Here is a 23,236-nt window from a genome sequence, read left to right on the forward strand (position 1 = left end):
TAAATCTTTTCTTTCTATATTCATAAGAACTAGAGAAAAAAAAGGAACTTTAAAAATATAAATATTCCTTAACTTACAATGGGGTTATGTCCCAGTAAACTCACTGTTAAATTAAAAAATATTATAAGTTGAAAATGCATTTAATATGCCTATTGAATATCAGAGATTAGCCATGCCTACCTTAAACGTGCTCAGAATGCTTACATTAGCCTGCAGTTGGGCAAAATCATCTACACAAAGTGTGTTTGATAATAAAGTGTTGAATATCTCCTGTAGTTTATTGAATATTATAATGAAAGTGAAAAACAGAATGGTCGTTTACCCTTGTCATCACTGGCTAACTGGGAGCTGTGGCTGGCTACTGCCGCCCAGCAGCATGAGAATATGTTACTGCATATCACCAGCCGGGGAAGAGATCAAAAGTCAAAGTTTGAAATAGTTTTTACTGAACACGTATCACTTTGCTCCATTATAAAGTTGAAAAATTGTAGGTTGAACCTTTGTAAGTCAGGGACTATCTGTGTACTAACTGAAGGATTATGTTAATGATTCTTTATCACTAAGATAATTATCTATACTTGGAGAGTCGTTTCTCCAGTTCTATATCCCTTATGTATAATTTCTCCCTTACTTGGGAAATACTTATAACTGAAGAAAAGGTAGATTTTATTTATTTATTTACTTACTTACTCATTCATTCATTTATTATTTTTTAAAAGATTTTACTTATTAGCGGGGGGAGGAGCAGAAAAGAGAGAGGGACAAGCATACTCTCCAGAGTGTGGAGTCCGACATGGGGCTCGATCTCACAACTCTGAGATCTTGACCTGAGCCAAAATCAAGAGTCACCTAACCAACTGAGCCACCAAGGCACGCCAAAAAGGTGGATTTTAGAAGACAGCGAGTCTGTAATATACCTTTCCTTCTAGCAGTTGGTATAACCTTCAGCCTCAGCAGACCTTTGCAGAATAAAGAACGAGTAGATTTAATGAGAGCTCTTGAAGGGCTTGTTTTTGAGATTTATATAGCTTATATTCTTTCACATATTTTTATTAAACCTTCATGAATTGTAAGACTGTGGTGTAACTCATCTAGGAAGATAAGTATGATTTTTTTTATAGGTATAATTTTGCAAAAGTAAAAATTTTATGTGGTCTGTAACAAAATTTTGATATCGGTTGAGTCCTGATTTAGGACCGAGGATGTGATCTATTCTGGAGAATGTTCCATGTACACTAGAGAAGAATGTGTATTCTGTTGCTTTGGGATGAAATGTTCTGAATATATCTGTGATGTCCATCTCATCCAGTGTATCATTTAAGGCCTTTATTTCCCTGTTGATCTTTTGCTTGGATGATCTGTCCATTTCAGTGAGGGGAGTGTTAAAGTCCCCTACTATTATTGTATTATTGTTGATGTATTTCTTTGATTTTGTTATTAATTGGTTTATATAGTTGGCTGCTCCCACGTTGGGGGCATAGATATTTAAAATTGTTAGATCTTCTTGTTGGACAGACCCTTTGAGTATGATATAGTGTCCTTCCTCATCTCTTATTATAGTCTTTGGCTTAAAATCTAATTGATCTAAAAATTGTTCTGGGCATCATTATGAAATATATTTAAAACGGTGGTATTTGTTCTACTTTGTTTAATCATTTTATTTTATTGGCTTATTGAAGACTGTTAAGTAGTTGGAACTAAGCTAGTAAACCTAGCTGAATTACTTATAATTCTCATTTTGATTGTTAATTCCTTCCCTGAATTATTACAGTGAAGGCTTTACTTTGTGATGTTAAGCAACTATTGTAAATCCTGTATATTTGAGATGTTTTCTACATTTAGAATGTTATAAGTTGCCTAAAAGATAGAAGAGTTTGAAGATATGGATGTTAGGATTGACTCTGTGGTTTTGGATGAATTATTTCATTCCAGATCATTAAATAAGTGCATGGAAGGGCCACATTGCCTGAAACATATACCATGGCTGACAAACAGCCATATGACCCTGTTCTTGTACTTTTACAAGAAAAGTTTTACCTGCTTCTTCTAGAACTCAAAATTTAAAGTTATGCAGGGAGCATCATGTGCTGGTTGCTCATTAAATAACCTTATTTCTTATTAAATATGTAAATAGCTCTATGGATGAAGAGTAAGTTCACAGTATTAGGTAGTTTTATTGGAATACAACCATAACAATTCACAACCATAAAAGGAATTTAATCATGAAGTCAGAGGTTTGATTATAATGACAATATCCTTAAAAAGAAAGGTTACTGGAAATAATCTTTCTGTTTTAATTTTACCTTTCATTTGTGAATTATTTTATCTTCCTGATAGTGAGTTTTAACATCCATCTTTTCTTGGTGATGAGCAGACATGAGAAAAGGGACTCGTACATAAATATCACAGTTAATGATAAACTTCAAATATGTTTTGGCCATACCTTTCCTTATGGCACTTAGATTTCTGTTTTCTGTCTTTTATATTTCTCTCTCTCATGGTCTGTTTTAAAAATCATAACTTTTATCATTTTCCAAAAACAAAAATAATTATAAGCTAGTGACATGATTCTTTGCAAACTTTAAACATACCTGATTGCTTGGTTTTTGCCACTGGCTATTCCAGGAGAAGTAGTGAGTAGCAGTGCACAACACAGTTTGGAAAAAAAGTGCAATGAGATTAAAATCGTATAATGGCAGATTCTTCTCAGTGTCCTGATGGAAGGGTGTGTGTGGACATGTGTGCCTGCATGTTTCTCTTGGCAGAATTCATTCAGGGAGAAGTAATGTGGCAAACATTACTTAAACATAAAACAAGTTTTATCCTTGATAGTGATGAGGCTTTCATTTTTACCTGGCATATTGATAGGTGCAACAATAATTTGGAATGCAATTACTGGATCACATTATTTCAGATATTTAAATACTTATTTTATTCCGTGTAGGTTGAAAAATACTGCTTTTATTGTATTTGTGCTCGAGTATGTAATTACTTGGTTAAAACTGTAGCATTTCATAGAAGCATTGTAAACTAATGTTTATTCCTCAAGAGATAGAATAGATCAGCCTTCTGCCTTCAGAGGACTTTTAGGCAGCAAAAACTGAGAGGATGAAATATTTGCCCTCGGTCAGGTTGCTTTGAGTGTGGAGCGACAGAGGCAGGGGGAAGGATCATGGTAGCACCTGGTTGCGTTTGACTGGCCGAGGGGAATGTGGGGCAGACAGCAGGTCTTTCTGAAGAAATTACATAATGAATCAGTTTCTCTTTCTTCTTCTCTCCTTCTTTTCTTATAGGGCCCCTGTGTCCATGATGAGGATTCTGGCCTGTCACTAACAGGAAAACCTGCCCTTCAGGCTCTTTTATATCACTGCCATTTTTATGAACATTTGAATCAGATGATAAAACACTGTTACCTGGGACGGTATACATTTGATTTGAATTTTTCTGCTCTTGTTCGAACTTCAGAAGGCAGCGATTTAAATGGTAAGTACATTATATCTTTATTTTTATGAGATCTAACTTTTTAAAAACTGTTGAATACGTATGTGTTTGTTACAGGATATTTGAAAAATAGTGAAAGTACACAGGAAAATGCTTTTCTCTGGGCCTCACTACGCAAACATGACCTTCGTTAACGTCAGGGTGGGTTTTCTCCAGTCTTCTCTCTCCTGTATCTTTTGTTTGTTTTACATGATTGTGTTCATATCTATGTACATTTTTGTTCCCTCCTTCCACTAAACATTGCCTAAGCATTTTTCTACGTTATAAATTCTTCATGGAAACCATGTGACATCTGATTAATGTTTAATAAGCTATTCATGCCCTTCAGTAAAGTTTTACAGTTTTTTTCTCTATTAGATGTTTTAAACTTTTCGGAATTTTCTTCCTAGGCAATCAAGAATGAGACCCTTTCCTACTAAATTTTCTAATTTGTTTTGTAATATATCAAAAAGCTATTTGTTTTTGGTATGGTACTCATTTATCAAAATATCTTGCTGAAACCTTCTTATATTTATTTGTAGATTCTTTTGGATTTCTATGATCTTGGCATGTATAAATACTTTTGTCTCATAATAATAACTTAATGATTTTAAAAAGTAAGTTATATTTTTAAAATTAATTTTTAATAGCAATTTTTGAAAATCTTGACATAGTTTCACACTTATAGAAGAGGTGCAAGAATGCAAGAATGTTCTCAAATGTTAACATTTTACTGTATTTATTCCCCTGTGCCATGCGTATGCATATGTATGTGTTTATATGCATGTATACATATATTTTTTTCCCGAGGTATTCTAAGAGTGAATTGCAGACATAGTTCCTTTACTCCCAGATACTTAAGTGTGAGCTTCTAATTCACTTTTCTCCTCAATTCTTGAAGGAATTGAGTGGAAAATGACATTTGATGGAGATTTTGAACATTTTCATTTTTTAAGAGGAAGAGAGAGAGAAAGATGGGGTGGAGGGGGCGTAGAAGAGCGAGAGAGAGAGAGAATCTGAAACAGGCTCCACACCCAGTACAGAGCCTGATGTGGGCTTTCATTTCCTCACCCTGAGATTATGACCTGAGCTGAAATCAGTCAGACGTTTAACCAACTGAGCCATCCAGGCACCTCAGAAATTTCTGAAATTTTAAATAAATGTCCTTATTAGGAAAGTGACCTATTTCATTGTTTGGATTTCTCTGGGTCAGTGTTACTCAGAGCATGGCTCTTGAACCACCATATTCAAATCTTTTGTGATTGTGTTAAATGCAAAATTACAGCTCTTACCCTGATTTGGGGGAGTAGAATCTCTGGGAATAGGACCCAGGAAATTTCTTTAATAAGCATTTTATGCTTCTTATACACATTAAAGTTTGGGAGCTAGTGGTCTTGATAAATTGTATTAAATTAAGCCAAGCTCCATTAATTGTCATTAAAATTTTTGTGAAACTAGATTTATATATAAATTAATTAAGAATAATAAAAATTAAGCAAACTTTTTTCCTTAGTTCTTGGTTGGTTTCCTGGAACAAGTTCTTTACTGGTATCCTATAACAAGTATTCTTTCTGTTAAATGTTTTAATATGGAGGAGACTGTATTCATGTTGACAGTTTTCCTGTTGTCACAGGTTTAGATGACTCATTGAAGTTTTGGAGGGCTCCATCTAGGATGTCCAATCAAGATCAAGATTCAAGTTCTCTCTCCACCTTGGAAACAATGGTACTTCCAAAGAATGCTCGAGTGCTTCATTTTGAATCTCTGAAAAAATTTGAATTTACATGGTGGATAGATAAGACTGTATGCAGAGTATAAGGTTATGATTAAAATAGCTGTGATTTACTTATTTATTTTTAAAAAATATATTTATTTATTTACCAATTTATTATTTATTTATTTATTATTTTATTATTTTTTTGTAATGAACCAATTTATTATTTAAAGTAATCTCTGTAGCCAGCATGGGGCTCAAACCCACAGCCCTGAGATCAAGAGCCCCATGCTCCACTACTGACTAAGCCAGCCAGGGCCCCATAGCTATGGTTTTTTAAACTGCGGTCTGTGTAGAACTAGGGTCTAATGTGCTCATAGAGTTACACTGGATGTCCTTTTAGATGAATTTACAACCTTTTTTTTCACCTTATTTGATAGAACCAGAAGCATCAAAATTTAAAAATGTTTATCAGTAGTAATAGAATAGATCCCATATGATAATAATGCTTGAATACTGTGCAGTTTTGCTGAAGGGCAAAGCAATTTGGAGAGAATGGAACCATTCAAATGATTTCTCTTTGGTCCTGTAGATTTTAAGCACTTTTCGAAATACTTGCCTGAGGTAGAAGCTTGTTTTGATGATCTGAAATACCTGAAACTTATGCCTGCCTGCCTGCCTTCTGTCTTTTCATATATAAGTTGCTTTGTTCTCAAAAGTTGAGACACATTAAGTATTTCTAAGTATGACTGATGTTAGGTTTCACTTGTTTTACAAGCATATGAAACCATTTCCTCTCAACTGGAAAGCATGACTTTGAGTCGTAAAGTGTTTTTGGAACAGTTACTGTGTCGTAGACCCTGTCAGGAAGGCAAAGGCTTGGCACTCCTGCTATTGGAGCAAAAAAATATGAGAATAATAAATAATTAAAAGGTAATAATAAGATTCACTTCCTGTAGTTTCTCAACACTGGTACTTTCTGCTGCAGTTTTAGGAGTTATTTTTTACACGTAGTCTCAGAAGAGGTTGTGGGTAGTGCTGTATTGAACCTTTATTTGGAAAAGTAGAGTAATTACCCCAGTTCCACTAGATGTCATGCTTTCCTTTCCATGCTAGAAATAGTATGTATCTTCTTCTCAACAAGAGAAATAATATAATTCAATGCAAAAAAGAGCTATATTAATTTGTTATTTAATTCACAGAAGGGCAGCACTAATATGTGCTTAAAAGTAATTCTTAGGCTTCCCTGTCTATTAAAAGGGCTATCCGTAGACTAACCTTGAAATTTGTACATTCTTCAGCTCTTTGGCTTGTAGTAAAGAGGTACTCAGTAAGGAGCAATTGCTCTGATTAACTTCGAGTCATCTTAGCTATTTTGTAGATACCGAGTTGTCTTTATTCTATGCAATAATACTAAGTACTTTTGCATTTTTCTATTTTATAAGAGATAATAATATATAACAATTATATATTCTATATAGTAATAGATATTTTAATAATAACAAATCTGATACATCAGGTTTTCTGAGAAAAATTATAGAAATATGTTATTATAATCATTAAAATAGAAACATCTTTATTAGCATAAGACTCTAACTTGCTTGTGTTTGGATGTTACATATTCTTTTAGAAATAAAAACCAATGAAATCTTTTTTTTTTTAATAAAGAATTCTTATTGTAGTTCTATGTGGGATTGATTTTGTGGGGTTTCTCAAAAGATAATTATCTGTTGGAGTTTTTACGTTCTTCTTTTTTTTTACATTTCTTCTTCTGGATTTTAAGTAGAAGAGCTTTGGTGTTGGTGACTTGCTCACCAAATTGGTGACTTTTATTCACAGAAGTAGTTTCACTACCCCAAATTTTGCTAATTGTCATGTCATTCCTGTTCCAACAGGAAAAAAAAATTGGAGAATTTATTCATTATACCAGTATTTATTTATTTATTTATTTAAAAAGGTTTATTTATTTATTTGGTGGGGGAAACGCACAAGAGGGAAGGGCAGAGAGAGAGGGAGAAACCTCTGTAGACTCTGCAGTGAGCACGGAGCCTGCCGCGGGGCTCTGTCCTACCACCCTGAGATCAGGACCCGAGCAGAATTGAGAGTCAGACACTTAACCGATTAAGCCACCCAGCGCCCATGTACTATTACTTTAAACCGAAGCTGTCATACCTAGACCAGCTAATAATTTCTTAAGGATAAGAATATGTTGAAGTTACAATAAAGGTATCAGTTTAGTGGATTTAAATCTTGCCAATAAGTGTATCTGATTATTTATATCGTTATTTTGTATATTTGCCAGATATGACAAAAGATGCAATTTGTTCATTGGTTTGTTTTTCCATTTTGTCTTTCTAAGGAAAGCACTGTCTTTTGATTTGAGTTGTAATCATCGAATGTGTTGTCACTGGGTTGTTATCCATTCTGTGCAGTTAATGCCACATTAGGGACTTTAATGGTGTTGTCTAATGAATATAGTAGCTCAGTTTGGCAAACTTTGTAGGGATTGGTGCATTGCCCTTATAACTAACCATCTTTTCAGAGATGGCTTCTATCCAGCCCAGTGTCTCTTTCTCCCAGGTAGGAAGGGTCAGGCATTGGTTGGTTTTCCTCCTGAAATCTCATTTCTACTTTTTAGAAATATCCACACTAGATGGGGACTTATGCCTAGTATATACCAGTATGCAGCAAAAGCTTTCTGACCAAAATGTGCATTTTTTAAAAACTACTGTTGAGCAGAATTATGTCTGTATTTTTTTAATCTGTTTTATCAGTTGCCAAAATAAAGGAGAGGTGGTTTCTTTCCTTTTGAGCTTTTCTTTGTGAAATATGTGATTGTTTGAAACTTATAGGAGCATCAGTTTAAATAGAACTGATTTTATTTTAGTTTATTTAAACATTCAAAGAGAAGTTACTCATGGGATTCTAACTATTGCTCTTTTACAAAAGAAGAGATTAAGGCATGCAAGGATTAAGTGTCATGTTCAAGATTCCAGTACTGGTAACTGATAAGAGCATTGTTTGAACCCAGAAGTATGTTTGGCTCTAGAGCCCAGGTTGTTGACCGTGATGTTCTACTCCTTCACGACAAAGCCAGATGTGGTAGGTGCCATAACAGATGTTCTAGTCAGGGTGCAGTGAGGTTACAGCAGAGGGCATCATGAAACAGAAAGTGATTTTGTATAGGAAGTGGTAATTGAAATAAGCTTTGAGGGGTTAGTCTTTCTTAGATGTATGTACACATTTTCAGGGAACCAAAAAGATATGCAAAGTTGTCTTAGGATTCAATACCTTTTGACAAGAGTTGAAAGTCTTGTCAGGAACACGAAGCACAAAGAAAACATACTGGCATTTATGTGGTTGTGTGGTACTAAAAGCATTAGATACTCAGAAAATGTCTGGTTTGTTTGGAATATGCAACAAGGCCAAAGTTTAATTACTAGGTAGGGGTTAGCTAAGAGAGCTAAATCTGTTTTTGGTTTGAAGAGGTAAGATGTAATAGCTGTAAAGATACAGACATAAAGGCATTTCAGCTGAGTAGTATGCATGAAACGTTAACGTTGACATTATAGAAATATGCATTGGCATTTGTGTGAAGGTAGTTACGAGTTATTTTATAGAATGAGGAACAGACCAAGGACAGTTAAAGCAGGGATGAATTGAAGTAGTTTTTTAGAAGAAAAATCATTTTGGCATAGGAATTAGTGATAGAGTAGGTACATACGTCCAGTGCAGTGACCCCAGGAAAGCCTGTGGAGTCAGCTGTTTGCATGATGGTGGAGATAAAGAGGATGATATACTTTGTTTAGATAAATTTCAACCACTTGGGGATTACCCAGGATCTAAGACCTTGTGTATTTTAGTTAGAAAGACAGTATAAGTGAGATTCTAGTTCCTAAGTGTTGGTAATTTAGGCCACAGGGCAGTAGTACAATGAAAGTAAGTTTGTTGTGGTATTTTTTTGTGTGTGTGTGTAAAAATGTAATATTGATTCTTTTTTTAAAAAAAGATGTTTTTATTTATTTTAGAGAGAGAGAGAGATAGCATAACTGGGGGTGAGGGGGAGGAGCAGAGGGAGAGGGCGTAAGAGAGAGAGGCAGACTTCTTGATGAGCGCAGAGCCTGACGCCAGCCTTGATCTCAGGACCCATGAGATTGCACCCTGAGTCAAAATCAAGAGTCAAGACACTCAACTGACTGAGCTACCCAGGAGCCCCTAATATTGATTCTTTTAATAAGACTTAGATATTGATGGTTAGTAATACCTCCATGTTAGTTTTTTCTACTAGGATTTTTGTGTGTGTGACATTAGAATGAATATAATGGCTAGTGGAAATAGAATATGCATTCCAGTCTGTGTATATAGTGTATACTATTTTATAAATATTCTTTTAAAAATCATTGGAAAGAGCAAATAATATTTATTTTGTGTTTTTTATCTGTATTTTTTATTGCTTTGGTGTGCTTGAAATTATCCAGCCTAAGTAACTATAGAGGTATAGCCATTACTGTCAAGTGCAAACATTTAAGGAAATGGCAAAAACGTTTTGAGATTGATTTCAGCAACTTTATTAAGCGGGTAACTGTAACTGAAATAAGTAAAATAGGTTTGGGTCTTATTTTATATTTGTACTAAAATATATTTCCTTAATTTTGGTAAACCTGGTTATTTTTTGTAGTCAGTTTTGATATATGTGGAGAGTCAGCCTTGGGCCTTTAGAGCTCAGATGACAATAGCTTCATCTAGTTGGCTCTTGGCTGGAGAGCTGCAGATGGGTTCAGGTGTTAAGTCTACACCATTTGAGAGCAGAGCTCTTTCACAAATGAAGAAGTGGTATCTCCAAGAATCCGGGTATTTGGTGTAGGGTCACAAAGCTGATGGAGACAGGAATAGGACGATAAGCTCTAGGAAACTTGTTCTCTTAGGGCACAGGGATGTGATTATATCCTAAGCTTAAATCTTGGCATGCGAGTGAGTGGATCTTGTATCATCTTAGACTCGTTGCTTCAGTGATATTTCTCTGAGCTTCCTTTTTTTTTTGTATTGTACACAGTCCATTTGAATCGTGGATCTATATAGTCGAAGTGATTTGAAGTTCTTCTTATAATTTGGTGAGAATTAACAATTACAAATTGTGAAGTGTCCCATCTGTAGTACTGAACATGTGAAACCTGTTCCTCAGAAACTTTCCATACTTTGTATTTTGCCATGTTTTAAAAATTTGAGTCAATTTGTACCCCGTCTTTTTCATCTCACAGATCCTCATTTTCTTCCTTTGTTCCCTTAATTTTTAAAAAACCAAATAACTTACTTGGAAAACAATCTACTTTTGATGAAAGAGGATATAGAAAATATTATAAAATTACTTGACATATAGCATTCAAAAAACTTCGAAGTATCCAGTGAACACTTCCATTTCTGTAGGGCAGAATACAAAAGAAAATAGTTTTGAACATAGATGCATTTTGTTTGTTTGACAGAAATTGTGGTGTTTTTAGACCCAAATTCTACTTTGATATGGTAAACGACTTTGCTATTTGCTGCTACTTCAAAGGGACTCTGTTAAAATTGTAACTGCCTATTTTACAATGAGGCATGATTTAGAAATCTTTTTTAGCTATCAAATCTGTTTATAAACACATTGAAGCAAAGGTTATTATCTTTTTTAGTTTTTATAAGCAAAATTTGATTGTTTTACGACAGTGGTAACACCAGTTTATCTGTACTAATAGGCTTTTATTGCCTGTTACAATACCAGAAAGTTGAAGGGTAGAAGTATATATACTTCAATTCAAGGAATACTCAGTTTTACTTGTCTTATCAAGGGAATGTAAATTAAAAATCTCAAGATGTGTCATGGGGCAGACAAGAAAGAGGAAAGTGTCTAGATTGTGATTTTGTACTGAAGTCATTTTAATGAATTTAATGAATAGAGCAATGACAGAAGAATTAGACAGACTCCCTGGTATGAGGACAGCCCTGGCCCCCCACGTGGGGCTTTATGGTTACTGTGAGAGCAAATGAGAAGGTGTGTTCTCTGCTGTGAGGGGTTGGTGGGGGTTGGGGGGAGAGGGGACTAAGTACACTCAGCTTGGCTGGCCAGCATTCTGGAGGTTTGTCTGAGGGCTTCCTCGGACTTGAGTGTATTGGTGCTTCTGTGAACATAGTCCTCAATGAGAATCCTATTTAAAGTGTGACCTTGTGGTCCTTTTCTCTAAATGAGGACCTGGACTAGATCAGGCCTTTTCTGCTTATGGCATTGTGGGCTTATGTGAGCCTCCTCCACCTTCCAGAAGCTAATACTTGAATATTAAAATGAATTAGTTGTTACTTGGATTTCAAGGTAAGTAACATATTTGTGTGTATATGTATATATACACATATGCACACACACATACATACACTTACCCTGTATGGTAACTTTATGTATATATATACACATATAATATATAAATATAAATACAAATTTACCATTATTATTATACATATATACACATATATACATGAATTCGATTTATACAAAGTTACCATTATTATATACATATATACATATATATGCATATTACCATATATATATATAAACTACATATATACACACATATATATAATACATACACACACACACACACACACACACACACACACACACACACATATAAAGTTACCATACAGGATAAGTTATAATACAACTAAGTTAGGGGCTTTCTAAAATATTTTCTAAATTTGTATATCACTTCCATGGACTATACTGAGGAAAATCACAACTTTTATTAATGCTTGACTTTTGCTCACTTCTTGTGATTTTGCTTTTTTCTAATGAGCCAGGTATTCTGTGGGCCCTTAGGAACTTTTTTATCCTGCACTGAGTGCTGCCTCTTCTTGCCAGTAGGGAGGACTGGATATAGTCTATCCCCTCTTATTGCCCAAATGTTTAAAGGCTAAAACACATTCCTTTAACTTTTGCATGACTGAGACAGTCTGCCCTACTTGATTCATAATAAACTTATAAAATATGTTTCAGATGGCACACGCAAGGGATGTTTAGGGAAAAGATAAAGGATTCTAGCAGCATTGTCTTCTTAAATTTTATTATACAAAAAAGGGAGCTTATGGCAGGTGCCGTATCATCTTTGTGATATTAGTCTCAGTTATGATTGTTGTTTTCATACACAGTGAAAGTTATTTGGATGTCTGTTGAAAGGAATTTTTTTTTAACATTTCTTAGAGTCAGTTGTAGGTAAATATCATTTTTAAAAAAATAAATTTTAGGTTTTTTTCCTATTATCTGGATCTATTATTAGATAAAATAAGGTATTTAATATATAATTACTTAAGAGTATTTATTTAAACTGAAATTTATCCAGGTTTACTTTTTAAGATGACTTAATGTGCTTGGCTTACATTTATTGGCTATACCTTTCAGTTATTGTTTTGTCATACTTGAAGTGGTGAGAGATGATTAAAGTCTTAATTTGAAAGGGGGATTTTAAAAACTGTATATAAATTCCATCAACCATTTTCTTCAGATTTATATTCTCTTTACTAACAGAAACTGAAGGGGGCACCTGGGTGGTTCAGTCATTAAGCGTCTGCCTTCAGCTCAGGTCATGATCCCAGTGTCCTGGGATCGAGACCCGAGTTGGGCTCCCTTCTCTATGAAAAGCCTGCTTCTCCGTCTCCCACTCCCCCTGCTTGTGTTCCCTCACTCACTGTTGTCTCTTTCTGTCAAATAAGTAAATAAATAAAATCTTAAAAAAAAAAACCCTGAAAACAAAAATAACCTTGCTGTTTTGCTTTTATTTTGTTATACCTACATTATATGTTAAGATAAAACACCATCAGTATACAAGTTCTGAGCTGTATGGTATCTGAGTTTGAGGTAGGGTTGATTCGTAAGTTCTAGTGACAGCTCATACTGTATGTATGCGCTGACATGGAGCTCATCCAGGTTTGGGAAGTTCAGGCTATTTCAGAGAAATAAATTGATGGTAAGAAAAAGAGTGATCTGACCTCTCCAGATAAGGTATATTTCATATAGAAGGTGCCAGATACATCAGTTTGAACTTTTTCCATTTTAGGAGGCCACACAGTCTACTCATCTGTAAACCTGTACGTGAAATTGTGTTTGTCTTCTACAGAATTCATGTTATGTTTAATGTTTTAAAAAATACTGATTTCTGAAACATCGTGTCAACATACTGCCTGAAATAGTTCTTTTGTGATATGGGAAAGGTAGAGAAAAATCTTTTTTTTTTTTTTTAAAGATTTTATGTATTTATTTGACAGACATCACAAGTAGATGGAGAGGCAGGCAGAGAGAGAGAGAGGGAAGCAGGCTCCCCGCTGAGCAGAGAGCCCGATACAGGACTTGATCCCAGGACCCTGAGATCATGACCCGAGCCGAAGGCAGTGGCTTAACTTCTCTTGATTTTTTTCTTAGGCACTATTAAAATTTGTGTGTGCCATTTGAAACTTATAAAAAGAACCCCTCTTATTATGAGTCAAGTGGGGCAGACTATGACAATCATGCAAAAGTTAAAGGAGTATGTTTTAGCCTTTTAACATTTTGGTACTAAGAGGGGATAGGCCATATCCAGACGTTAAAATCCTAAATGGGCTTCAAATCAAAACTTTGTTTCTTTGAGTTACTGATTTACATAACTTCCAGCAAGCCCTATAAGAAGAAGTAAGAAGTGCCATTCAAAAAACTTACAACTCTAGGGGCACCTGGGTGGCTCGGTTGGTTAAGCGGCTGCCTTTGACTCAGGTCATGATCCCAGGGTGCTGGGATGGAGCCCCACATTGGGTTCCCTGCTCAGCAGAGAGCCTGCTTCCCCCTCTCCCTCTGCCTGCTGCTCTGCCTACTTGGGCTCTCTCTCTATATAGCTCTCTGTCAAATAAATAAATAAAAATCTTTAAGAACCCCAACAAACCTACAATTCTAGGGGCACCTGGCTGGCTTGGTTCTTAAGCGTCTGCCTTTGGCTCTCAGGTCATGATCCCAGGGTCCTGGGATCGAGCCCCGCATCAGGATCTAGGCTCGGCAGCAGGCCTGCTTCTCTCTCTCCCACTCCCCCTGCTTGTGTTCCCTCTCTTGCTGTGTCTTTTTCTGTCAAATGAATAAACAAAATCTTAAAAAACAAACAAACAAAAAACCCCAACTCTCAAGATGTGGAATGTTTTCCAGTCATATGAACTGGTGTAGTTTTGTTATTAACCTTCTTGTTTAAGGATATTTTGTATATATTACTTATGTTTCACTTTCCACGTGGTAACATTGAATGAATGTTACAAATAACATAATTTTCTTTGCTGCTTGATAGGTGGCACCTTCGTCGGGTAGTGCTGAATTTCTGCCATGTGGACCCTCAGCAGTGTCCCTCCCTGAAGCCTCACATGACCAGTTTGTGGCTCAAGGTACTTTTAGGAAGACATTCTACTTTCAAAAAGAAAAATGACAAGTCAGTCCAGATTTTTTGAAACTAAATACCTACATAAAAAAAAAAATTAAATAAGTCACAAAGCACAGTGAATGTCTAAATAACAACACCATGAAGTGGCCCAGAACATGATAGAATAAATATATCAGAAATTAACAAACCATGTGCCCTTACCTAATAAATGGAGCTTAGGTGTCTGATTGACATATGGTTTCTTATTAGTTAGGTATAGATATTTCGTGTTTGAACTGGAGAACTAATAGATATTAGTTACCTTTATTTTGCTCCCTCTTTAGGGAAACACTTCAATTTACCACAGTACTCCTCTTAAAAGTGGAGAGAATCTGGTCATAAGTATTTTTCAAGGGGAATACTTCCATTTTAAAGTCCACAAAATGGTGTTGCATCTTTATTTTATTAGAGATGCTTGATGAGTAGCCTGGGGTTTATTTTTATTAACGGTAATATATAAATTCTATTCTTTGTATTAGGGACTGCTTCCAACTCTGTTATGCTTCAAACTTTATATATTTGGAACATTACAGCTTGACTTGTGTTTGTTCTAGAGAATGTACAGGCCTTTATTCAGTAGCACTAAATTCATCACCTGTAAGGAATATACTCCCTAAAAAGAAGGTAATTTTAAACACTGAAATATAAGCATCTGCAGGGAAAAGGCTTTCTAAAACTTCAGAAAAAAATTGCTTAATTAAGGCTTTCCTCTGAATTTTTATTATAGTATTTGTTCCCTAACTTCCTAAACAGTGTCCCATTTGGTTTTTTTTTAGTAAGATATGTTAACAGTATAAAAAAAGTGTTTAATTGTAGAAAGTACTCGTTTGATCCTCTAAACAATAAAAGGAGCAAACTCAGGTTGTTTAAATAGTTGACACAGAGCATGAAATGAAATTTGATAATGAATTTCATGAACGTTTATCTCTGAAAGTACGTTGCATTACTCTTTTTTAATAACTTCATTGAGAATAATTTACATACCATAAATCACCCATTTAATAAGTGAATTCATAGGTTTTGAGTCTGTTCGCAGACTTGTGCATCACCACAGTCAATTGTAGGACATATTCATCACCCCAAGAAGAAACCTTGCCATTAACAGTCACTCTTCATCTCCTTTGATCCTTCCTAGTCCTAGGCCATTATTAGTCTACTTTCCCTCCTTAAAGATTTGCCTGTTACGGAAATTTCATAAAAAAGCAATCATATAGTATGTGTTTTATTGTGACTTTTTTTTTCACTTAGCATCATGTTTTCAAGGTTGATCCATGTTGTATTATGTGTCAGTACTTAATCTCTTTTTATTGCTACAAATCCTCCACTGTATGGATATACCACATTTTATTTACCCATTCATCAACTGATGGACATTTGGGTTTTTCCCACTTTTTTGCTATTATGAGTAATACTGCTGTGGATATTCATGTATAAGTTTTTGTGTGGACATACAGTTGTGTGGGTTTTTTTTGTCTTTTTTTTTAGTTGTATTATTCTTTATTTGGATTTTATTTTCAAGGATTATGCTTAGAATATGTATTCACGCACAGTTTTACAGGTTGCCAATCACTTAAGTGTGTATGTTTGACAAAAAACTTTTTAGTCCTTTTTGTTGAAACTGCCACTGAACAGTGCTGCAAAGCATCGAGTATATATTGTCAGTGAGCCATGATACTAGAGCAGTTACTTTGTTGTTGTTAAATACCTTCTGGAATCCCATCTCTTTAATAGAGTATTAAGATAAAATGTGATTTTTTTTTGTTTTTATTTATTTTTTGGTGATAATGAGATTTTAGTTCCCTCAGCCGGAACATCCAGCAGGATTTGCCGATAAAGCTGGTTAGTCCTTTTATTTGTTGTTTTGCTAATTCTTAATTAACCAGGAAATTAATATACTCCAAAGTGATTTAGGACAGGGTGGAAAAAAATTGTCTCTAGCATGTACATTAGGGCCACTTGAGACATCCAAGTTTTCATTTTTAAATTTAGTTCCTAACTTTTGTAAAAGAAGAATTATTTTATTTAAAAAAAAAAACAAAAAACCCTAACAGGATCACTTACAGGATCTGTAAGCTTACATTTGATATACAAAGATGAAAAGGATCATTAAAAAATAAAAATGTTCATGTATTTGAGGACTACTGACATAAACAAATGTGATAATTTCTTTAGATAAAATATAAAAGTTTATTTAAATATATTAGATGAGTTTGAATTTCTTAACCTCCATGCCCTCTCCTTTTATTGATCTTCTTCTATATCCTTGGCCTAAAAATGCTGAAACCATCAGGCTCCCTGCTCAGTGGGAAGCCTGCTTCTCCCTCTCCCACTCCCCCTGCTTGTGTTCCCTCTCTTGCTGTCTCTTTCTCTCTCTGTCAAATAAATAAATAAGTCTTTTAAAAAATAAAAAATATTAAACATCAAATCTTTTTTGATGTTACATAGCCCCAAAGTTATATAGTCCTAATTCTTCCCCTGAAGGAATTAATTACAAGGGAAAATTGAACTTTACAGTGGAGGAGCTGGGTAGATACCACTTCGATCGAATGGCTGAAGGTAACACCACCAGTAGCAGCACAGACAGGAATCCTGTTTTTCCTGCTGGGATTCACTGAAGATCCACTCATGAGGAAACATCAAACATCAGGCATTCTACAAAGTAACTGGCCTGTGCTCTAAAGGAAATAAGTGAGGGTCATGAGGGAAAGTCTTGAGGCAGATTAACAAAGATAGCTTTCTTATTAACCATCCCTTGTTGAGTTTTCTGGAAAAGGTGCACGGTCTCATGTTCAGTTCTAAAATCCAGAATCTGAAACCTCAAAAGTTTTCTCAGAATTCACTTGGTGAAAAACCTGCCTGTACCTGAATACCGTTACTGCGGAACCTGAGCAGTACTGGTTTGAGGTGGTGTTTCTTCCTTTCGGCCTCCTCCTGACTGTACATGGGTCACACCATAGAAGTACTCATTTCATTGTGGGGTATTGCCCAAGATCCCATTAAAGGTGTGAGTTAATGTACGGTACGTGTATCTTATTGTTTTTCTAAGATCTGAAATATTTTGAATTCTGAAGCATTTCTGGCTCCCAGAGCTTTAGAAAAAGAGTTGTAGACCATCTATTCCTTAATGTCTGAACACTTGAGGACACAAAATGTGCACTACCCTTCTTGTCTAGGGTCTTTCACTGTCACCCAAGGCAGACACAGACAGACAGACAGACACACACACAGACACACACACACACACACACACACACACGCAGAGTGGAAGAGTTGGATGTCTGCTTCCTTGGCCTCAGGGTTGAGATGAGTTGGGCACTAAGGCGATTCCCCAGCCATCTCTCTTTGGCATTTTCAGACTTTCAGGGACTTTCCTCAATTATCAGAACTTGTGAATATTGTGCATAACCACAAAGTAAGCACAGTTGTGATAATCTTTATGCTTGTTTTCAGTAATGGGTCAGCCTGAAACTGTATCAGCACAGCTTCCTCGTGACACATCCCTTCCCGCCGCTCTGCCCAGGCAGTGTGTGGTCACCCCACCTCTCCTTTCAGCCGTGTGTGGCCTGCTGGATGGGCTCTTGGCGATCGCTCCGGGAGACGGTGCCCGTGCTTTCCGGCAAGCCCGGCTCATTGAGCTGCTCTGTAGGTAAGACAGGCAGCTGGTAGAGATGAGTGGACACCAGCTCTGCTCACGACTCGGTGTAAGACTGCATGCGTGCTGCGAACATATCTTTACCTTTTCTTTTTTTTGGCCCATTAGATTGAAGGTTTCTTCTTGCCAGAATTTTCTTTTGCCAGAATTGTCTTGACAGTTTTAGTTTGGATCTATGACAGCACTCATATTGGTTGGTTATGTTGACGTTATGCACTCCCACCTTCTGATTTTTTTTTTTTTTAAGTAATTCAGAGGTTCTAAACCTTATCTGTCCTCCACCATACTCAAGAAGTATGATACAGTCCCCTTGGCCATTCTAAATGGAAATGAAAGAGGTCATTCATCTCCCTAGGGTTATATCAGATCGTAGCCACATCAGTTGAAAATCATTGTTTAAATTCATTTGGAGTTTTTTTCATTTTTGAGATTAAGCTCTTTGTTTTGTATTGTTTTGTTTTTGGTTTACACTTTTAATTTGAAATAACTTAGAGAAAATTTGCAAAATAGTGTAAAGAATTCCTGTGCACCCTTCACCCAGCTTCCCCTAATGTGAACATACTACATAGACATAGTCCAGTGATCAAAACCAGGAAATCAATCTTGGCATAATGCTTTAACTAAAGCAAAAAAAGTGATATTTGAATCCCAACAATTTTCTGTTAATGCCCTTTTCTTCTGTTGTACGACCCAGTCAAGAATCCCACATTGCATTCAGTGGTCAAATCTGTTTAATTTCCTCCCTTATGTGAAGGTTCCTCAGTCTTTTGTTGTCCTTCATAATCATGGTCATCAGGAAGTACTATGACAAAATTTAGGAAATCTTGGTTTTCTTCTTTCATTTAGCTAATATTAATGAACTTATGGCAGGACCTTCGGATGGTCATATTGGTTATATGGTATAATGAGAAAGTCTGCAGATCCTCAGCGAGCCTGACTTAAGGTCTTATTATAGTTCATTCACACCCTAGCATTACAGTTTTGGGAAAGTTATTTTAATCTCGGTGGTGTCATTAATAACATCTGTTTAATGGGATTCGTGTGAGGATTTAGTGCTGATGTCTAGGATACTCTCTTTATAGTATCTGCTCCTGTTCTTTCTTCCCACAACCAGATTCTTAGAGCCAGCCTACCTCCTCCTGTTGACTACTCAGTCATTTGCATTTCTCTGCCCGTGGACATTCACTGTCTGAAATACCTTCTTCTTCTTGGTCAAATCACAGTGCTTTCTTTTTCTTTTCAGGATATTAAGAAAACTCTAAAAAGAAAGAAGTATCCCTTTCAGCTCACTTTTCATTACTTATTTACCATTTATAAGTAAGCTATGGGGTGTGAGTTTGTTCTCATTTACTTGTCATCTTTATACTGTGGGACCTACAAGAGTTGGAAAGGAACCCACTAGTCAATTGACTTTTCCTGATGGATGTTTTCCTGCCTTGCAAAGATCAGAATGGAGCTTTAGGAATCCTCTGGCTTCTCAAGGGTCAGCCAGGAGTCTGCTGTGAAATTAGGCCACAGAACTATTAAAGGATCTTTTATGGCAAAGGCTTGTCATATTCTGTACCTGTTCTTTATTCCTGACTTAAAACAATTTTCCTGTTTGTTTTGCATTATTTTGGTTTTTACTTTCTAAATCAGAACTTATTTCCTAGCAAATATTTTTCCTGTTTTACAGGGGAAACTAACCACCAAGGTTTTATTCTTTGCTTTCCTTCAAAAAGAGCTTCATTATATTTTATTCTGCTTTTCATTAGATATTTTTTTGCTTCCCATGTTTATTGGATAAGATCTTTCCTGTGGGGACGCCTGGGTGGCGCAGTTGGTTGGACGACTGCCTTCGGCTCAGGGCGTGATCCTGGAGTCCCGGGATCGAGTCCCACATCCGGCTCCCAGCTCCATGGGGAGTCGGCTTCGCTCTCTGACCTTCTCCTCGCTCATGCTCTCTCTCATTGTCTCTCTCTCTCAAATGAATAAATAAAATCTTTAAAAAAAAAAAAAAAAAAAAAAAAAAAAGATCTTTCCTGTGTTCTAAAATACTATAGGCTACCTTTTTATATATAGTTACTGTCTTTATGAAAATCTTTTCTCTTTTTTTGTTTTTATTTTCTATTCGAGTATAGTTGATACACAAAATGTCACAGTACTTTCAGGTGTGCATCTTAATTATGCGACAGATTTATGTGTAATGCTGTGTCCCCTACGAGCATACTTACCATCTGTCCCGTTACATTGCCATTACAGTATCGTTGACTACTATGTTCCTTACGCTGGGCCCTTTATTCCCATGAGTTACTCATTCCCTAACTGGAGGCCTGTATCTCCCACTCCCCTTCACCCACTTTGTCCAACACCCCCACCCACGTTCCCTCTGGCAACCATCAGTTTGTTCTCTGTTCTTAAATTTAAGGGTATAGTCAGACTTCAAATACTAATTTATTAATTTTTAATAAGCAGCATACAACTCCTCTGGAGGGTTTTCTTTTTCTTTTCTTCGCAGGATTGCAGATGCCACCCTCCTAGAGAGCTGTGTCCAGGAGCTCAAGGCTCCGCTGCCTTTGTCACCCCCAATTGAACACACTCAGGCTCAGGTAAGTGTTAGGCCTCCCTCCCGCCTCATGTCTGTTTGCATATTTTTTTGCTTCAAGTGCCAGAGAGATTTCTGCCGAGAATATACTAACCGTTGGAGAGGGATGGGAATCTTAGGTGATACACGGTATGATGTGGGTGTTTGAAATAGGTTACTTAACATTCTAATCTGAGACATCTTCACATGGTGAAAGAAAGCAGTGGGGTTTAAAGATCTAGAGTCTCTTCCTGATTCCATTATTAATCAGCTCTAAATGTTTATCCACGGGTCTGGATATCTTTGAGCACCATATTAAAAAAAGAGGATGTTGTATAGACCACCTTCCCATTCTGTGATTTTAGACTACTCTCATCATTTTCATCTAAACTGAAGTTGTTAAAATACATAGTGACTAAATTCTATGTATTTTCAATATTGAATCTAATAAAAAATAAATTTATTTTTGTTAGATATTTAGATATTTACTATTTTGTTTTTTAGATACTACTTTTAAGTTCTTGCTTGCAGCTAGCATCTTTATGTAAAGTATGCTTAACAATTCCTTGAGTAGTTGTTGCTAATAGAAATGTTACCTCTAATCAGATTTTAAGAAGGGCTACAAGATTTATTTATAATTAAAGGTGGATCAGACCAGTATCTCTTGCTTTGTGGTACTGTCTTTGAGGTTTCTGAGTAGGGAAGACACCCTTTTACAAGGTTGGGTAATACAGTGTGCATCATCTTCAAAACACTTGTCCCAGTGCAGTGTTTTCACTTTTGAGTGTGTTTATTTGCGTAAGGCTGTCTCCTCCATTTTACTCTCTATCCACCCAGCAGATTTTTACTGAAGGCCTACCATCTGCCAGGATCTTGCCTGTGCAGATATACCTGCTGATGATAGACATCCGAGAAGAAAAACTAAAAACGGAATGATGTCAGAGCTGGGAGGGTAGGGCTTTCCACTTCAGGTGGTCAGGGAGGTTCTTTCAGACAGGAACATGTAACCCGAACCATGTGGGGAAGCTAGTCCTGGGATGCACTGCAGGACCCCTGAGATTGGGATATGTTTGGTCTATCCAAGAAGTATCAAGGAGGCCAGAGTGGTTAGAGCGCATCTGTGAGGGGGAGATGAGGTCGGAGGCTACAGTGAGCTCTGTGAAGGGAGGGCTTTGCCTGTTCTTACATATCGGTTATATTCTGGATGCTGAGCACGGTGCCTGGCCCATGGAAGGTGTTCACTTAGTCCTTGTGGAATGAACGAGAGCAACAGTAGCACAATTTACAGAGTGCTTGTTTGTACTAATGTATGTCATCCTCACCGTCGTCCCATGAAGTTGTAAAAGTAAATGGCTGGAAGTGTCCAGGCTTGCTCATAAACAAAGGGGCAGACCCTTCTCTCACTTCCGGAGCGCACACCCTTCCTCACTTCATCACCGCGCCTCCTGTAGGCTCACTGCTTCTCGGCTGTTTGTCCTCACACAAGATTACTCATTCATTCCAGAAAAGCTCTGGAACGTCTTCTCTGCCAGACTGTGTTCTAGATGCCAGTGTCAGATGTGAACAGAGCAAACACACTGCCCACCTGAGTTCTGTCCTCAGTACAGAAGACAGTAAGCAGCAATAAGACGTGAAGTGTTTTATCAGCGGTGTAGGAAAAACGAGGGAAGGTGGAGGGTGCGCGGCGGCAGGAGAGGGTGCCGTGTGTCGTCAGGGGCTCAGGAGAGGCCCCTGGCGGGGGCGGGGGGGAGGGGCGAGTGGAGCTGCGAGTGGAGGCGCCAAGGAGGCAGGGGTGTGGCGGGGCGGAGCGCCGGGGCTTGGGAGAAGCTCGGGCCTTCTCTCTCCGATGGGTCTCGTCGGCGCTCACCTCGCACGGCTCATCTCTGCCCGGTCGGGCTGCGAGTGGCAGAGTCAGACTTGCTGGGGCCGCGGTCGGTAGTGTAGAGTACAAAGGTGTCAAACAAGACTTCATAGCAATAAGGAAATTAAATGTTACAAACTTGCATTTTACCTGATAGGACATGTGTTAAAGAGTATTTCGTAATCTTTCTTTCTTTATAAAATTGTACAATATATGGCACTGGTATGCCCCCTTCTACTTTCACAATATTGATTCCACAGGTTAGCTACTTAAAAACTATAAAGGCCTTCTTTCTCTAAATGGAATTTGAAATTTGACTTTGAAAATACTAACTACTTTGTTTGGTGTTATTATACTTGACAGTGTTAATGTCATTAATGACATGTTTATGAGAAAAATAATACTTTGCTATGCATTCCTTTTAGATTTTAAAAATTATGATTAATATTTTATTAGTTTTTTTATTAACTTACATTACAAAGTGACTCATATGCATAGAAAGCTGATATATCAC

General features: G+C 36.7%; 1 protein-coding gene across 1 annotated transcript in view; it reads left to right on the plus strand.

Annotated features, from left to right (window-relative positions):
* The window catches only part of RTTN (rotatin), a 157,079-nt gene that overhangs the window by 94,195 nt on the left and 39,648 nt on the right, over positions 1–23,236 (plus strand). The window contains exons 33-37 of the mRNA XM_044242826.1: positions 3,294–3,483; positions 5,114–5,205; positions 14,518–14,611; positions 18,097–18,292; positions 20,796–20,886. Of these exons, the coding sequence (XP_044098761.1) occupies positions 3,294–3,483; positions 5,114–5,205; positions 14,518–14,611; positions 18,097–18,292; positions 20,796–20,886 (663 nt within the window). The remainder of the gene's footprint in view (positions 1–3,293; positions 3,484–5,113; positions 5,206–14,517; positions 14,612–18,096; positions 18,293–20,795; positions 20,887–23,236) is intronic.

Source organism: Neovison vison, chromosome 3 (assembly GCF_020171115.1).
Source record: "Neovison vison isolate M4711 chromosome 3, ASM_NN_V1, whole genome shotgun sequence".
Taxonomy (NCBI): domain Eukaryota; kingdom Metazoa; phylum Chordata; class Mammalia; order Carnivora; family Mustelidae; genus Neogale; species Neogale vison.